This window comes from Diceros bicornis, chromosome 35, assembly GCF_020826845.1.
Source record: "Diceros bicornis minor isolate mBicDic1 chromosome 35, mDicBic1.mat.cur, whole genome shotgun sequence".
NCBI classification, from domain to species: domain Eukaryota; kingdom Metazoa; phylum Chordata; class Mammalia; order Perissodactyla; family Rhinocerotidae; genus Diceros; species Diceros bicornis.
This window is the reverse complement of record NC_080774.1, coordinates 27,433,588-27,449,837: the sequence shown is the minus strand read 5'-3', so window position 1 is coordinate 27,449,837 and position 16,250 is coordinate 27,433,588. Positions and strand designations below refer to the sequence as shown.

The window sequence follows — 16,250 nt, the reverse complement described above, 5'->3', positions numbered from 1 at the left end:
AGTTTTTCTCTTGAGTAGGCCCCAGCATGGCTAGTTGCTAGGCTCATGGGCTCGTAATTGCTGTAGTCCTCTGGCCTACAAGGCTATTATCAGCACTCTCAGGATTGCAGCTGAGTGGGGTTGGCCCTAGGCATGGGAGCACCCAATTGTTTCAGGCTTTGGAAGGTGGGGCCAATCCCTTCTGTGGCTATTTGAGAAGCACAAGTCTTCTACAGCTGACAAGCCCCACCACCCACAGGGCCATACACACTGTCAACACAGACTTGCCTTGTGTGTGTGCCTGAACCCCCAAAATGGACCCAGTCACCCCACTGCAGATGCTCCACACACTCCACCAATTCTCCACACACTCCACCCACTTCTCATGCACACCCTGCCCCACAGAGGCGGACCCACTCACCCAGCTGCAGAGGACCCAGGCACCCAGCCTGTGCAGGACCTCAATTTGCCCAAGGGCTTGCTGTTGGGTGGAGCCCGTCCCTAGGGCAGGCTGCCTGACCTGGCTGAGCTGGATTAAATCAGTGCTCTAGCGGGTGGCGAGACCCTGGGTTAACAGGCCAGGGGAAGAACTCCAATGGTGTCTGCCAGCATCTGTGTCAGCTCGCCTGTGCTAGGTCACAATAATGGCTGCTGCCAATGTCTCACTCCCTGGAGAGGTCTCAGTCCTCACCAAGATGCATCCAGAGCCCATCAGGTGAGTCTCTTTTCACCAAAGAACTGTGCACCTTTCTTTCTGGTGATTTTAGGTTGCTTTCCAAAATGAGTGAATTTGTGCACAGGCCCTTTCAGAGAAGGCTTTTTCCCCTTTATGTCTGGTAGCTTTTCTGGGGGTATTCCTCATTGTAGTTACTAGCCAGCAAAGCCAGATATTATGACACTCATCTCAGTTGTGCTGAGTCCAAAAGATGCTCATAGCAGTAATGCTCCCCTGCTCAGGTCCCCGACTCCTCCAGAGAAAGCTGCATACCTTAGGATTTCTCCCAGCCAGCCATGAAGCACCACAGCTTGTGACGGTTGACTTTTTTCTCTCCAGAAACGAATTTCTGCCTCTTACACCTCAGTCAGGACTGTCCCTTGTTACAGTGGTTCTTTTTATCCAATTTTCAGTTCTCTCTCAGGGGTAATTGTTCCAAGAGTAGTTGTAAATTTATTGTGTCCATGGGAGGAGGTAAGTTCAGAGTCTGCCTACGCCGCCTTCTTGACACTTCCCTTAAAAGAACTCTTAAAACTCAACAATAAGAAAACCAACAATCTAACTAAAAATGGGCAAAAGATCTGAACAGATACCTCACCAAAGAAGATATACAGTTGGCAAATAAGCCTATGAAAAGATGCTTCATATCTTATGTCATTAGGGCTTTGAAAGTCAAAACAATGAGATACCACTACACATCTGTTAGAAGGGCAAAAGTTCAATTATGGACAACATCAAGTGTTGCTGAGGATGCAGAGCAACTGGAACACTTATTCATTGCTGGTGGGAATGCAAGGTGGCACAGCAATTGTGGAAGACAGGCAGTTTCTTACAAAACTAAACATACATTTACCACGTGACTCAGCAAGCACACTCCTTGGTATTTACCCAAATGAGTTGAAAACTTATGTCTACACAAGAACCTGCACATGAGTGTTTACCACAACTTTATTCATAATTGCCAAAACTTGGAAGCAACCAAGATGTTCTTCAGCAGCTGAATGGATAAATAAGCTGGTACATACAGACAAGAAATATTACTCAGCACTAAAAATAAAGGCGCTATCAAGCCATGAGAAGACATAAGACGACCTAAATGCATATTACTAAGTGAAAAAGGCCAGTCTGAAAAGGCTACATGCTGTATGATTCGATTCCAACTATCTGGCATTCTAGAAAGGCAAAACTGTGGAGACAGTGAAAAGATCAGTGGTTCCCAGGGTTTAGTGAGGAGGGAGGGATGAGTAGGCAAAGCAGGGATGAATTTTAGGGCACACTGTAACTGTGTATATATGTCACTATACATTTGTCATAACCCATGGCATGTGCAACACCAAAAGTGAGCCCTAATGTAGACTATGGACTTGAGGTGATAATGATGTGTCAAGGTAGGTTCATCAGTTATAACAAATGTACCAATCTGGTGGGGATGTTGATAGTGGGGGAGGCTGTGCACGTGTAGGGGCTGGGAGATATGGGAACACTCTCTCCTGATCTATTTTGTTGTGGACCTAAAACTGTTCTAAAAAATAAAGTCTATTTTTAAAAACTGAATTGGCCATAAATTTAAATTGGCCATAAATTTTTAAAAATTAATTGCCAGTAGTTTTGGACTCTCAATTCTATTTCACTGATCCATATGTCTATCCTTAGGTCAGTAACACTGTCTTGATCCCTGTAGCTTTGTAGTCAATTTAGAAATCAGAACATGTAAGTCCTTCAACTTTGTTCTTTGTCAAGATTGTTTTGACTGTCTTGTGTCCCTTGCATCTCCATATAAATTTTAGAATCAACTTGATAATTTCTGCAAAATAGGCAATTAGGATTTTGATAGGGATTGGACTGAATCTGCAGACCAATTTGGGGGGTATTGCTATCTTGACAACATTAAGTTTTCCAGCCCATGAACGTGGGATGTCTTTCGACTTATTAAGTCTTCTTTAATATTTTTCAATGATGTTTAGTGGTTTTCAGTGCACAGGTCTGTATTTCTTTTGTTAAATTCATTCTAAGTGTATTCATACATAAATTTATTCTTTTTGATGCTATGTAAGCAGAATCATTTTAATTTCATTTCTGGAAAGTTCATTGCTAGTGTATAGAAATACAATTGATTTTTGTATGTTGATCTTGTGTCCTGCACCTTCACTGAACTTGCTTATTAGTTCTAATGTGTTGTGTGTGGATTTCTCATGATTTTCTCTACATAAGATCATGTCATCTGTAGCTAGAGATTTTTACTTCTTCCTTTCCAATCTGGATTCGTCTTATTTCACGTTCTCACCTAATTGCCATGGCCAGAGCCTCCAGTAAAATGTTGAGTACAAGTAGTGAGAGAGGACATCCTGATGTTGTTCCTGATCAAAAGGAAAGCTTTCAGTCTCTCACCATTGAGTACAGTAGCCAAGGGTTTATCTTAGATGGTCTTTATCAGTTTGAGGGCGACTTTTCTATTCCAGGTTTGTTGACTGTCTTTTTCTGTGTCTGTTGAGACGATTATGTGGTTTTGTCCTTTATTCTATTAGTACGACATATTACATTGATTGATTTTCATATGTTAAATCAATCTTGCATTCCTGGGATAGGTCCCACTTGGTCCTTTTTATATGTTGCTGGATTCTATTTGCTAGTGTTCAGTTGAGCAATTCTGCATCTATATTCATGAGAGATATTGGTCTGTAGTTTACTTTTCTTGTGATGTCTTTGTTGGGTTTGGTGTCAGGGTGATCCTGGCTTTGTAGGATGAGGTGGGAATGTTCTCTCTTCTTCTTGTACTTTTTGGTGCTTTCTCTTCACTACATCTTCCTGGTGTTGCTCTGTGTAACTGCCTTGCTCAGTGGGGTCCAGCACTTTGCCCAGCCACGTCCCTGGAATTTTACACTTCACTGTGTGAACCATGCTTGGATGTTGGTGCCTGGGAAAGGGGATGTGGTGAGAGCCCCTCTCTGGGTAGATAAGAAGTCAGTGCTCTGAAACCAGCTCTCACGCGGTCATCGGTAAGGCCTTGGGGGAGCTCCTGTTACAAAACTGCCCAAGCCTATTGGTTGGAAATGCATTTTTCTGTTTTTTTCTGAAGGCATTTAAGAACAAGAACACCTGCTCAGTTATGTTCAGGCCCCACAGGAGCGAGGTAAGGGAGACATCCTCCCTGCAGGAAGTGGGAGCCCATCTGAGAAGTTCCTCAAGACAATATCAGCCAAATACCAGAAGGGAGCAAGGGGGCCAGCTAAGGCAGAGTGTTCTAAGTGGCACCATCATGTCTGGGAGTCCACCATCCTGTCATCTTCCCACTGAGGGAGACAGCCTGCAAGTGCACCTAAAATCCTAGTCCACAAACCACAAATAACCCTGAAAACGTGGAGAAAGTTCTGGGGCAAGAGGATGTCTGTGTTGGTTTTGCTTTGCTTTGATAGATGGTCATCATTTTGCTGTAAACAAGTTCACACCCTGTGACACCAACCTTTCGACTTTCACAGAAGTAGGAGAAGCAGAAGGACAAAGACCCCTCAGCCCCAGGAGTAAATAAGTCTGAGGGGGAGGGTTTGTGATGGTCACGTGATGAGACATGTGATGTGTCTCCCGTGATGCGGGGACTGGCATGGAGTAGGTGCTCAGTCCATGATACTCTCATGGATATCCACAAGTGGGGAGCTGCTGTTAGGGTCCCCCAGGGTCCTCCAGGCTTGACAGGTGCTCCTGGGCTAGGAGGGGGCTGCCATTGGTGTCTGAGGGGCCCTAGGGGTGTCCTAAGCTAGAGGGCTGTAGTCGTCCCCAGGAGTCTGCTTGCCCCCTTTCAGGACACGCTCTGTAGCTAAAAGCTCAGAACAGCCAGCATGAGTTCTGCCCATTCACAGAACACTCCCCAAAGCTGGGCACTCCCTCATCAGTGGATGAGGGTGGCTTCCTGCCATCCCATTGTGCTGGGAGGTCAGGGACTGCCCAGGGCCTCTCAGCCAGATTCATACCCTCCTCGTACCAGTCTCCCCTGACTCCTGCAGCCCCCACACCTCCCACTGTTGAGGGGCCTGGATGGTGTCCAGGTGGTAGAGTACATGTGTTGGGATGAGGGATCAAGGAGGGTGTCTTCAGTACTGGAAAGCGGGTGGGCTCCATACCCCTCCCAGACCTGGGCTTTAACCTTCATGAGCCTCTCAATGCCACCTCAGTGACCTGGGCTAGTCACTTACGTGGTGGCCTGGGCTTCCTCATCTGTGAACCAGGCACAGTAATAGGGCTTCCCTAGAACCCGGTGAGCTTTGGTTTCGAGGGCATGAGGTGTGGGTAGGGTGGGCTGAGTGCCTGTGGGACCTGGAGGTGGTGCCCAGTTCTGGATATGTTCCCAGGGGTGGGGGTGGGCACAGAGCGGTGGCAGCCATGGTGACAGAAAGTGAGTCCCAGCAACTCCTGTGGGGACAGACTCAGGCCAGAGGAGAGGTGAAGGCTCGGGAACTGGGGACAGGGGCACAGCAGTAGATGTGTCAGTGGTGTGGTGGTGGCCTGTTGTACTCTGGGGCCTTGGCTTCAGGCGCAGGGCCCAGGGCGCCCCCCACTCCTGGCAGCATGCGCTGATACACTAGTTTGGTGGAGCAGGGAGGAGGGTGATGAACACTGCTGTCTGGAGCCAGGTGGCCGCCTCTGCCAGAACACTCCTGTTCCTGGTCCTGGAGTTCTGACCCAGCTGCTGGGAAGCCTCGAGTTTCCATTCTCTTCTGGGATCCCAGACCACTGGAGAGGTTCCTAGCTGGGATCCCCAGGGCTGCCCCTTTCCCACTCTCAGGGCCTCTCCCAAACCCACTCAGGTCCAGCTCCACCAGGGCCCCTCGCTTGCCTGGGAGGGAGGCCAAAGGGATCTCCATGCTTCCCTGTGACTTCCTGCCCACTCTGCTCATGGGCCCTGACCCCTGCCTCATCCAGCCCTCCAGCTGGCCAGTGGTTCAAGGCTTGGGGCCCCAGGGCAGGATCAGAGCAATGATTGATGGCTGGTCAGCACACAGCTGGGCAGCTTGTCACTCCCTCTCACCCTTGTAGGTGCTGGCAGCTGGCTTGCCCACCATGGCCCGGGGGCTGCCCAGCACTGAGAGCCTGGTGCACTTCTGCCAGAAGCTGAACCGACTGAAGACAGTGGAGGAGACCACCAGGGAGACGTCGCTGCGGCGCCACCTGACCACGCTGGACCTGACCTTGCTGGGTGTGGGTAACATGGTGGGCTTCGGCCTATACGTCCTCACGGGCACCGTGGCCAAGGACATGGCTGGCCCTGCGGTGCTCGTGTCCTTCAGCGTGGCTGCCGTGGCCTCCCTGCTGGCAGCCCTATGCTATGCAGAGCTTGGGGCAAGTGTGCACAGCAAAAGCTCTGCCTACCTGTTCACCTACATGTCCATGGGCGAGCTGTGGGCCTTCCTCATTGGCTGGAACACGCTCCTCCGGTGCCTCATCGGTGGTGCTACTGTGGCTCGCGCCTGGAGCGGCTACCTGGACACCATCTTCAGCTACCACATCCGTAGCTTCACTGTGGCGCATGTGGGCATCTGGCGGGTGCCCTTCCTGGCCCAATACCCAGACTTCTTGGCTGCTGCCATCACACTTTTGACCTCAACAATCGTCTCGTGTGGAGTCCGCGTCACCTACTGGCTCAACCGCACCTTCTCCGCCATCAGCCTGGTTGTCATCCTCTTCATCATCATCCTGGGGTTTGTCCTGGCCCGCCCGCACAACTGGGGTGCTGAGGAGGGCGGCTTTGCACCCTTGGGCTTCTCTGGAATCATGGCTGGTGCTGCCACCTGCTCCTACGGCTTTGTGGGCTTTAGTGACATTATTACCTCCAGCGAGGAGGCCCAGAACCCAAAGCGAGCTGTGCCTATGGCCATTGTCATCTCGGTTGGCCTGGTGGCCGGTGCCTACATCCTCATCTCCACTGTGCTCACCCTCATGGTCCCCTGGCACAGCCCGCACCGTGATTGGGCACTTGCTGATGCCTTCTACCAGCGGGGCTATAGCTGGGCAGGCTTCATCGTGGCGGCTGGCTTCATCTGTGGTAAGGGCCCTTCTGGGCAAGGTGGGAGGGGACAGGGCGGTGGGGCCCTGCCCTAAGCCTCCCAGGGAGCACATCTCCATCTGGGCCTGTGTTCCCAGTTGCATCATGGGCCCAGGGAGGGGCTAATGATTAGACTCTCCACCCAGGCTTGTTGGCAGAGAACTGCTCACCGCCCCTCCCAATTGTACATAGAATGCCAGCTCTGGGCATGTGCTTCCAGATCCTTTCCTGGCAGAGGGACTCAGCCCTCATCAGATTGTCCAGTGGTCCTGTCAACTAAACAGAGCTGTCCATTCCTGGGTGGTGAGGGGGAACAATCCAGCACCCCACATACACTCAGGCTCACTCTGAGAGACCAAACTCATGCCCTTGTTCGCAAGGAGCCAGCCCTGCCCTGGTCCACAGAGCGGCCCCTGGTGGGCCTGTCCACCATGCTGACCAGTCTCCCACCCTCTGCCACAGCCACGACCACTGTCCTGATCGGCGCCCTACTTTACGCGTCACGCACCGTCTGTGCCATGGCCGCCGACGGGCTCTTCTTCCAGGTGTTTGCCCACGTGCACCCCAGGACACAGGTGCCTGTGGTGGGCATCCTGGTGTTCGGGGTCCTCATGGCTTTCCTGGCTCTGCTGCTGGACTTCAAGGCACTGGTCCAGGTCCTGTCCTTCGGTGCACTGCTGGCCTACACCTTCATGGCCACCAGCATTATCGTGCTACGCTTCCAAAAGGCCCCTCCATCCAGTTCCCTGGGCACAGAGCAGGCCTCAGCCCCTGAGCCTGGGCAGCTGCGACCAGCCCTGAGGCCCTACCTCGGCTTCCTGGGTGGGTGCCGGCCTGGAGCTGCCGTGACTTGGGCACTCCGTGTCCTGGTGGCCTCAGCCATCACTCTGGACTGCGTGCTGGTCTTCGGGGACTCGGCCCTGCACCTCCCGCTCTGGGGCCACACCCTGCTGCTCCTGCTCAGCTCCGTCATGTTTCTGCTCAGTCTCCTCGTCCTGGGGGCCCACCAGCAACAGCGCCGGCAGGACACCTTCCAGGTACTTCCTCCAGCAGCACCCATCACTCTCAGCCCAGCCAGCTCCCCTCACCCCTCCCTCCTCTGCCGTGGCAGAATACACCAGGGCTCACGGGGAGGGGGAGGCCAGTCCCCCATCCCCCTCTTTCTGCATGGCTAGTGGGCCCTTGTCTCCAGAATCTCCAGAGGTGGAGAAAGGCTCTGTGGACTCCCAAAAAATCAGGCCCTGGGCCAGCAGACCGTCCCACAGCCAGCCCAGCCCTGCCCTTGTCCCCTCAGGTTCCCCTGGTGCCCCTGACTCCAGCCCTGAGCATCCTCCTCAACATCTTCCTCATGCTGCACCTGAGCCACCTGACCTGGCTGGGCTTTTCCATCTGGTTGCTGGTCGGTGAGTGGGCGCCAGGCTGGGACCCTGGGTAGCTGCAGGAGGAGGGCAAGCAGGGAGCAGGGCTAGGACCTGCCCCTCAGACTTGTGTCCCCCTTGCAGGACTCCTGGTGTATTTTGGCTACGGCATCCGGCACAGCAAGGAGAACCAGCGGGAGCGGCCGGGGTTGACTGCCCCACGCGGCAGCCTGGAGGAGACGGTGCAGGCCCTGCAGACCCCCAGCCAGGCACTGGCCCAGAAACCCGGACACGCAGAGTAGACCACCAGAGCATGAGGACTGCTGGGGGCCATACCACCCTCCCCTACTTCCTCAGGGGGCTGGAGGGGCTGGCAGCACATACTATCCAGAGCAGGTCAGGTTTGCACCCCTGCCCATGCCAGAAGGACTTTAGGACCTTAAGCCAGGGGCCACGTTTTGAGTCCTTGGGAGTGGGCCGTGGCCAGTGCTGGTGTGGTGGACTCTGCCCAGCGCCTTCCAGTTTATGACCAGCTCTAGCTACCTGGGCAGGTGGAGAAGGGCGGGCAGGGAAGAGGCCCGCAGCCCCAGGGAGCCACAATAATAACTGCTGGGCCAGCTACATGGCCTGTTGCTGTGTCCACCTGGCATTCTTTGTAGCACTGAGTCTTCACCTGCCCCCGGGAACCAGGTGATTTTCCCCAATCCAAGGCAAAGGCGCCAAGGTTCTGTAAGGGAGGTTCAGCCAGGGAAGAGAGAGCCCTGAGTCAGGGACACGGCCAGGCCTGGGTCCCAGGGTCATGCCCTCAAGCCAGTGCCCTCTGCCCAGCTCAGAAGGGAGGTACACACAGCAGTACAGAGAGGTTCCTGACAGGGTAGGGTCAGGCTTCCTCCCATGGGGGCTGATCCTGAGGGCAGAGCTTGGACCCCAACGAGGCTGCCTGGAAAGGGCAGTGGAGCTCCAAGGTTCCTTCGCTTTCCCAAGGTTCCCGGAAAGCAGGGCATGTGCCTGAGGCCTGCCCCGGGATGCAGAGGCCCACTTGCCCGGGTACATGCATCTCTCAGGCACAGGCCCTCCTGCCCACACGGCTCCCCTGGGGGTGCACACCCACATGCAGACTGAGGCACAGCTGGTTCCAGGCTCAGGGCTGCCAGTAGTCGTAGCTCCTCTCCTGCAGCTGGAAGGAGTCGTGGGGCCGCAGCCAGAGCCCCTGGCATCCAGGTCACAATCCCAGCCTGCACAGATGCCCACAGCCCCGCCCTGCACACAATGAATTACTGCTCCACTAGCACGCAGGCATGGACCCTCTCCCTGAGCCCTCCCAGAACCCTTTCCCCTACGGAGCCACCAGCAACACCAGGTCCTCACAGACCCCCTCCAGCCGCAGCCACGAGGTCCCTGATGCGGAAAACAGGGCAGTAGAGGCTGAAGCCTGGGTCACCGTGGCAGCACTTGAAAAAGATGGCGTCCCAGGTCTCCAAGGTATTGGATGTGAGAGATGGTGGGGTGAGGGGGTCCAGTCAGGCAGGGGACAAGGAGGATCTGGGACAGCCAGGACACGCCATGCTGACCTGGAGAAGTTGAACTTGCTGAAGGTGACGGTGTTTTTGATGAACAGCGTGGAGTTCTCAGCCTGGACCAGTAGGGGCTTCCTGCAGGTGGGGGAGGTCAGGGGCAGGCTCTGTTGGTCCTGGGACCTGCCCTGGGTGTCGGGGACACTTACACGGGCACAGTGTCACTCTCCATGGGGCATCAGCCCCGGATCTCACAGGTCCTGTGGGTCCCATTGAACTCTACACACTGGCCTATTTTTATGCCTTGAAAACACAAGACAAACTCTAGGTCCTCAAGTCTCCACAGGGCCTGGGAAGGGAGTGGGCAGGGGGCTGTTGGCAGAAAGAAGAGGTGCAGAGGCACCACAGGGCCTGCATGCGGGAGCCATCCAGGGTCCCAGCATGGCCCCCGGAACCCCCCTCCCAGTGGAGGCGCTGGAAGACAGGCCCACAGTTACCGTGGCTGTGCATCCCCGTCTCCCCTCAGGACAGTCCTCATCAGCCCAGCGGTTCACAGTGGGGTGGAGGGTGGTGAGGTGGTGAGAGAAGAGTTGTCCAGGCCCAGGAGGTGCCTCCCTTCTGTGACCCAGCCCTGCAGTCTGCAGGGACACGCACCTCCTCCTGTTAGCCCCCAGGGTTCCCTGAGTTTGGGGGCACATGGGAAAGCTGGGGGGAGCAAATAAAAGGAGGTGGTCAGAGGGGGGAGGGTGAGCAGCCTCAGCCAGATCGGGGTGCAGTGCTGTATCCCAAGAAAGAGCAAGACTCCTGCCCTCTTGATAGTTCTGTCCCCGGTGGGGGCAGAAGTGACTCCTTGAGGCCCAGCTCCTCTGGTCCAACTCAGATGACAGAATAGGGAAGGTGGAGGGACTCTGGGAGGGTAAGTTCATGCCAGGGTGGAGGTGCTAGGTGTGGCAGACAAAGGGAGGGACCCTCCTGAGAGAGGCCTGTAGGGAAGTGGGACCCCACACACTGACCAAGGGACCACAGGCCAGCCCCTTCCCAGCTTGTTCTGCTGTGAAACAGGGACATTAGTGCTTGCACACGGTCACAGAGTTCTGGGCATCAGCCAGGAGGGGACGTTGGCAAGCTTTCTGGGAGTCCCTGACCCCGGAGAGTAAGCACCCTCAAGGGTCAGGTACTCACACGGATATGGTTCTGCCAGGCGGAGGGTGGACGCCGCTGTCCAGGGCCCCGGGCTCAGGGGCAGCAGGAGGAATGCAGCAACAGCGGGGCAGGAAGGGCTTGGGACTCTGAGAAGCCTAATGAGAGGGTGGGACTTTGTAGGGGGATGGGACTGTGAGAAGGGGACAGAGGACAGTGTGGGGCTACCTGCTCTGCTTCCCTGTCCCTACCTATGTCCTGAGTCTCCACCCTGGCTGGGCCACCATCTCCTCCGACCAGACCCCATGGTGACCACCATGGGGCCCCACCTCTGCCCTCATCCAGCTCCCTCCAGCAGCCCGAGTGGCCCATCCCAATGACAGACTATCGAGCACCCCTCCCCTGAGCCCATGGGAGGCTCCCCCCTCTGCCTTCTCCAATTCAGCTCCTTCGAGGGGCTCCCAGGCCCCTGTGATCTGGGGCTACCCCCTCCCTGCCCCAGTCCAAATCTAGGCTCCACCCCACTCAGCAGCAGGGAACCCTGGTGGTGCCTCCTCTCACACAGTTGGGGCCTTTGCCCACACAGCCCCTCTGCCTGGACATCCTCTAGATCCTACTCAGCCTTCCATCCTGCAGGAAACCCTTCCTGAGGCCCCGGGTTGGCTGACATGCCTCCCTGGGTCTCCCAGCTGCAGCTTCCGTCCCATCACAGGCCCTGCCACCCTGGCCGGGCTGTGTGTGCAGGAGCTCCGGGAGGTGGGGAGGGTGGAGTTCTGCAAGCCTGCTCTGGGGGAGGCTCGGAAGGTGTTTGCTGGAGGCTGTGACACTACAAGGAGCACAGAGCATGTGCTGGGAGGGACCAGACGACCAGACCCTGAGAGGAGCTGGCAGGAACTCTGCTATTCTCAGGAAGCCAGGGTGTCAGGTCTGATGAATTACCCAGTCCCGGCAGCTTTGAGGAAAGGGCCAGAAGCCCAGCTGTGGGCAAAGAGGAACCTCGTGGATTCCAGAAAACACAGAACTGTAGCCACAGAACAACTTCAGGACAGTCTACAAACCGAATATCAACTAGACGTCTTGGAGCATTCAGAAAGGGGGGGACATCGTGTATGTTTCCGAAAGTCAGCACATCCTCTGTGCACGTGCCTCACCTCGTCTGTGGACGGGGCCAACCAGGGACATGTGCTCTCCAGCAACTGTGGTGGGACCAACGACCCGGACTAGGGACAGGGGCCGTACGGTGACCCTCCAGCCCAGCAAACGAGCCATGTTGGGTTCAGTTAAAGAAAGATGTCACCATGGAGGGAGGCTTCCAGGGCTATTTTCCAGGTCACAACTATCCAGACAAAATCCACAACTGGGGAACTGTACACGTGAAAATGGTTAAGATGGTAAATTTCATGTTATGTGTATTTTATGGAGTAAGAAAATTGGAAACAAATCCACAACTGGGAGGAGAGCAAGTGCACTCTGGGACAGACACTGGATCCCTGGGACGCCCCCAGGCGAGAAGAAAAGGTGAGATTTGGGGCAGAGTCTGCATTTCTGCATGATTGGGCCAGAAGAGGGTGGGGTACTCTGGCTTGATCTCAGTTGTGGTGAAAAATACCCAGAGATCATGGGTGACCCTGCACTCAGCACAAGGAGTGTGCTGTGTTTGCCCACAGAAAATGGAGCTGCCCTGGGACACATTAACAGAGCCTGGGCATAGAGAAGGGAGGTGATCTTCCAGCTTGGCTCTTGTTATTAGAGCCCACCTGGGCATTGTGCCCAGTTCTGGGGGTTACACTGACAACCTGGAGACTGTCCAGAGAAGGGACCATCATGGGGCAGGGCCTGGATACCTCATGAAGAGCAACAGCGGAAGGCTCCAGAAGCACGCTGCTCAGAAGTGCAGAGTCCCCAGGTGGGGCTGGGAGGCCTTGGGTCAGTGACTCAACCTGGCTGGGCCTCAGTCCTCTCATCTTAAATGGGGACTGCAGTACTTCCTGCCAGGCAGGATGTTTGGGAGACTGAATGAAATGATTCACGAAAAGGTTTTAGCTCAGTGCCTGGGACACAGCAGCACATACTGAGCCCTCAGTCACCTGGGAAGGAGAAGTGGGGAATTGCTGGTGACCCAGGGCTGGTAGAGGAACAAGGACCCACGGGGAGGCTCCCAGGCTGCCTTACCTCTGGGCATCTGCCCTGAACTTGTTCTGGTGTCACAAGGAAATTGCTCACAAGAAGAGCATGATCTCTCCCTGGAAGGCAAGGGTCAGGGTGGGCCCCTGCTTGGCTCCTTCAGTGGGAGAGGCCAGAAGCTGGCAGCCGGGTCTGTGAGAGAAGGGGTCCTGGCCCATCCAGTCATCAATGCTGTGCCCCAGGAAAACGCCTCCAGTGAGGCAAGTTGAGGCACAGGCGGGAAGCTGGCTGGGTTTCTGCCATTTCTGAGCCCACGTCCACTTCTTTTTTTTTTTTTTTAATTTTTTTCTTATTTATTTATTTTTCCCCCAAAGCCCCAGTAGATAGTTGTATGTCATAGCTGCACATCCTTCTAGTTGCTGTATGTGGGATGCGGCCTCAGCATGGCCGGAGAAGCGGTGCGTCGGTACGCGCCCGGGATCCGAACCTGGGCTGCCAGTAGAGGAGCGCGCGCACTCAACCGCTAAGCCACGGGGCCGGCCCCCACATCCAAATCTTTGAGGCAAATTTTCTTCTCATATTCACTCTCATTTGCTCAACCACAATTTTCCAAGAGCCTCCTGCTTCTAGGCACTGAAGATCCCGAGCCAAATTGGGCCGGGCTCCCACCCAGGCTGGCGGGGACTGGACCCCTCACTGCACACATGGCTGGGGGCCAGGGGAGCAGGTGGTGAGCTCTGCCTGGGACAAAAGCAGGGTGGCTGTGGAGATGGGTGGCCTGCCACCTGTGTGCTGTGTGTGACAGCTCTGTACATTTGGGGGGATGCACACCAGGGAAGGGGAGGGGAGGGCTGGGCAGAGGGCAGGGGTGTGGCAGTGGTCAGGATCTACAGGGACTTGGTGGCCACCATCTTGGAGAAGGAGCCTTCCCAGGGTGGAAAGCAAGGGCTGGCAGGCTCTGATGGTGTCACCTGTGAGGGCTCAGCCTGGCTGCTGCATGGAGTGCACCTGGGGGCCCACAAGCAGACCACAGGCACAGCGGGGGCAGCAGGGAAACCAGTCAGGAGACGGAATGGACAGGAAGGGGGCAGGGAGGTGGGGAGCTGGGTCCAGCTTTGGCCCTGGTAGACGGCATGGCCCTCAGTGGATGGAAAGAGGCTGCACTGGGAGAGGGAGAGGGTTTCTCCTTGGACGTGGTGGGTGCGCATCAGGAGGCAGCTGTGCTCGGGGCAGGTGGTCACCGGGGCTACAACTTGGGCATCAACAGAACAGAGGTGGAAACTGGGGCTGTAGAGGATCTGGGTGGAGGGAGAAGGGGCTGGAAATGCAGCATGAGAAGAACAGAGGAGGCAGACCACAGTGCCCAGGTCAGGGAGGAGAGCACTCAGGAGCTCCAGGCCCTGGCCCCTGCCCCTCCACCCCTCCCTCAAGATCAAACCTTGAGTTCCCAGGCCCCCCACTCTTCCGGATGCAGCCTTTGTGAATGCAGTACCTATGGCCTGGCTTCCTGACTTGTCCATTTGTCCACCCAGAAAGCTCTTACACATCCCCGAGAGCCCTGTCCAGGGCCGCTCCTCTGTCAGGCCCTTCCTGAACCCGGACTGTGCCAGTGCTAGCACCCCTTCTGGCATCACATGCCCCTCTTGCACACACTCGCTGCAAGGGTGGGGTCAGAGATGTCAGCGCCTGGCAGCAGCACCAAGGCACCCACCTGTGGCGGCTTCACGAATTCAGTCACGTCCCACAGCCGGATCCCTAGCTCCTTGATCTGGGTCACGGAAACCCCTTTGAGTTTGGTGATGACAGAAATCTGGGGTCCAGGTCCTGCTCCTGGTAGCCTTTTGTGGCGAGGAGGGCCCACCTTGGGAGGAGACGATGGGCAGTGTGGTGTGTCCCTGGCACTCAGTGAGCAGTGGCAGAGCTGGGCCCCACCCACTCAGCCCCTACACACCCTGTAAGGCTCCCAGCACCACGTTCAGGGCCCCCACCTCTTTTCCAGCCTCATTTCCAACCCAAACACCCTGCACAGGCCAGAAACCCCGGCCATGCATCAGAGAGCCAATGCTCTCAGACCCAGATGCCCACCACCACCTCCTACCCCAGCCTTCCCCCTCCCCTGCCCCCGCCAGACCCAGCTCCCTCCTTAAAGTCTCCCCTGACCCAACCACCACGGTGGTCTTTCTCAGGGGCCCCAGGGCTCCAGCTCTCACAGGAATCAGGGACTACCTCCTGCCTCTCCCACGTCCTCCTGGGCAGAGTGAGACCCATTCTGCTCTGTGCCCAGAGCCCAACACGGGGCTGGGGACAAGGTCCAGGAAAGGAGGCAGGTGGGCACACAGGAGGACACGAGCACACGGCTTACTCTTGTACCTGCTGCCTCTAGACAGACGGAGATCCTACCTTCTGCCCCTACCCTGTCCCAACCTGCCCCCTCACTGCCACCAGTCCAGCCCCTGAGGGTTCACACTCCCACCCTCAGCCCAGCAGGACCAGTCAGGGTCCCTCCAGCCAGCCTGCCCAGGAGCCACTCTCTTACCCCACCACGAGGAAAATGACCCCGAGCTGCAGCAGCCTCTGTGGGGCGCCTACCCCCCAGTTCCTGGTCATCACCTACTTCTCAGTTTGTAATCAAGAAGCCCCCAGCCTGTCGCGGCCCCCGGGGAGCCCACGCTCTCAGCTCCTGCTGGCTGCCAGGGAGCAGTGTCAGCACTGCAGCTGCAGCCCCAGCTGAACAGGAGGAAAAGCAGGCCCCCAGGCCAGGCCAGGCCAGCAGCTGGTAAAGGGACACTCCCACTGGGGGCAGGACCCAGCCCCACCCCCGCCCTGGGCTCAGTCCCCACCCCCAGCTGCCCTGGGCCTCCCTTCCTCTCTGACTCCCTCTGCCTGGCACTGGGGCGCAGAGAGGAGTAGCCTCTCTCCCCTGCCCTTTGGCCTCACTTCCTTGGGGGCTGAGGGGATGACAGGTGTTACAGGTACTTTGAGAGGGCGGCAGGAGGAGATAGGAGCCCAGAGGAGGGACCAAGGAAAGCTTCAGGAAGAAGGCACCTCTGAGCTGACACCAGCAGATTGTGAAGTTCAACAAGCACAGCAGGGGAGGAATGTTCCTGGAGGAGGAATCCTCATATGCGACGCTGGAGCCTGAGAGAGAACTGGCACCCACAGAGGGAGCGGGACTCTGGCTCCAGAGAGGAGGGTGGCTGGCTCTGGGAGGTTCCCAGGTCATCCTGTGCGATGCCAGGCAGAGCTGCCCCTCCCCACAAGTGCAGGGATTAAAGCCCAGCTCTGGAGTTAGGCAGGGTCCCCAGTCTGCGGAAGGGGGGTGATGCTGGACCCACACGGGACAGCAGGGGGTCAACGCCTGCAAGGCGCCCAGCCCTGCGCCTGGC

General features: G+C 56.3%; 1 protein-coding gene and 1 pseudogene across 1 annotated transcript; both read left to right on the top strand.

Moving 5' to 3' along the window:
* LOC131398386 (cationic amino acid transporter 4-like) overlaps positions 1–16,250 on the top strand; it is an 83,221-nt pseudogene that overhangs the window by 21,505 nt on the left and 45,466 nt on the right.
* Positions 5,744–9,181, top strand: LOC131398388 (cationic amino acid transporter 4-like). Its single transcript, XM_058531890.1, has 4 exons — positions 5,744–6,728; positions 7,191–7,765; positions 8,023–8,131; positions 8,231–9,181. Exons 1-4 carry the CDS (start codon positions 5,747–5,749, stop codon positions 8,386–8,388), a joined length of 1,824 nt encoding a protein of 607 aa, XP_058387873.1. The 5' UTR covers positions 5,744–5,746; the 3' UTR covers positions 8,389–9,181.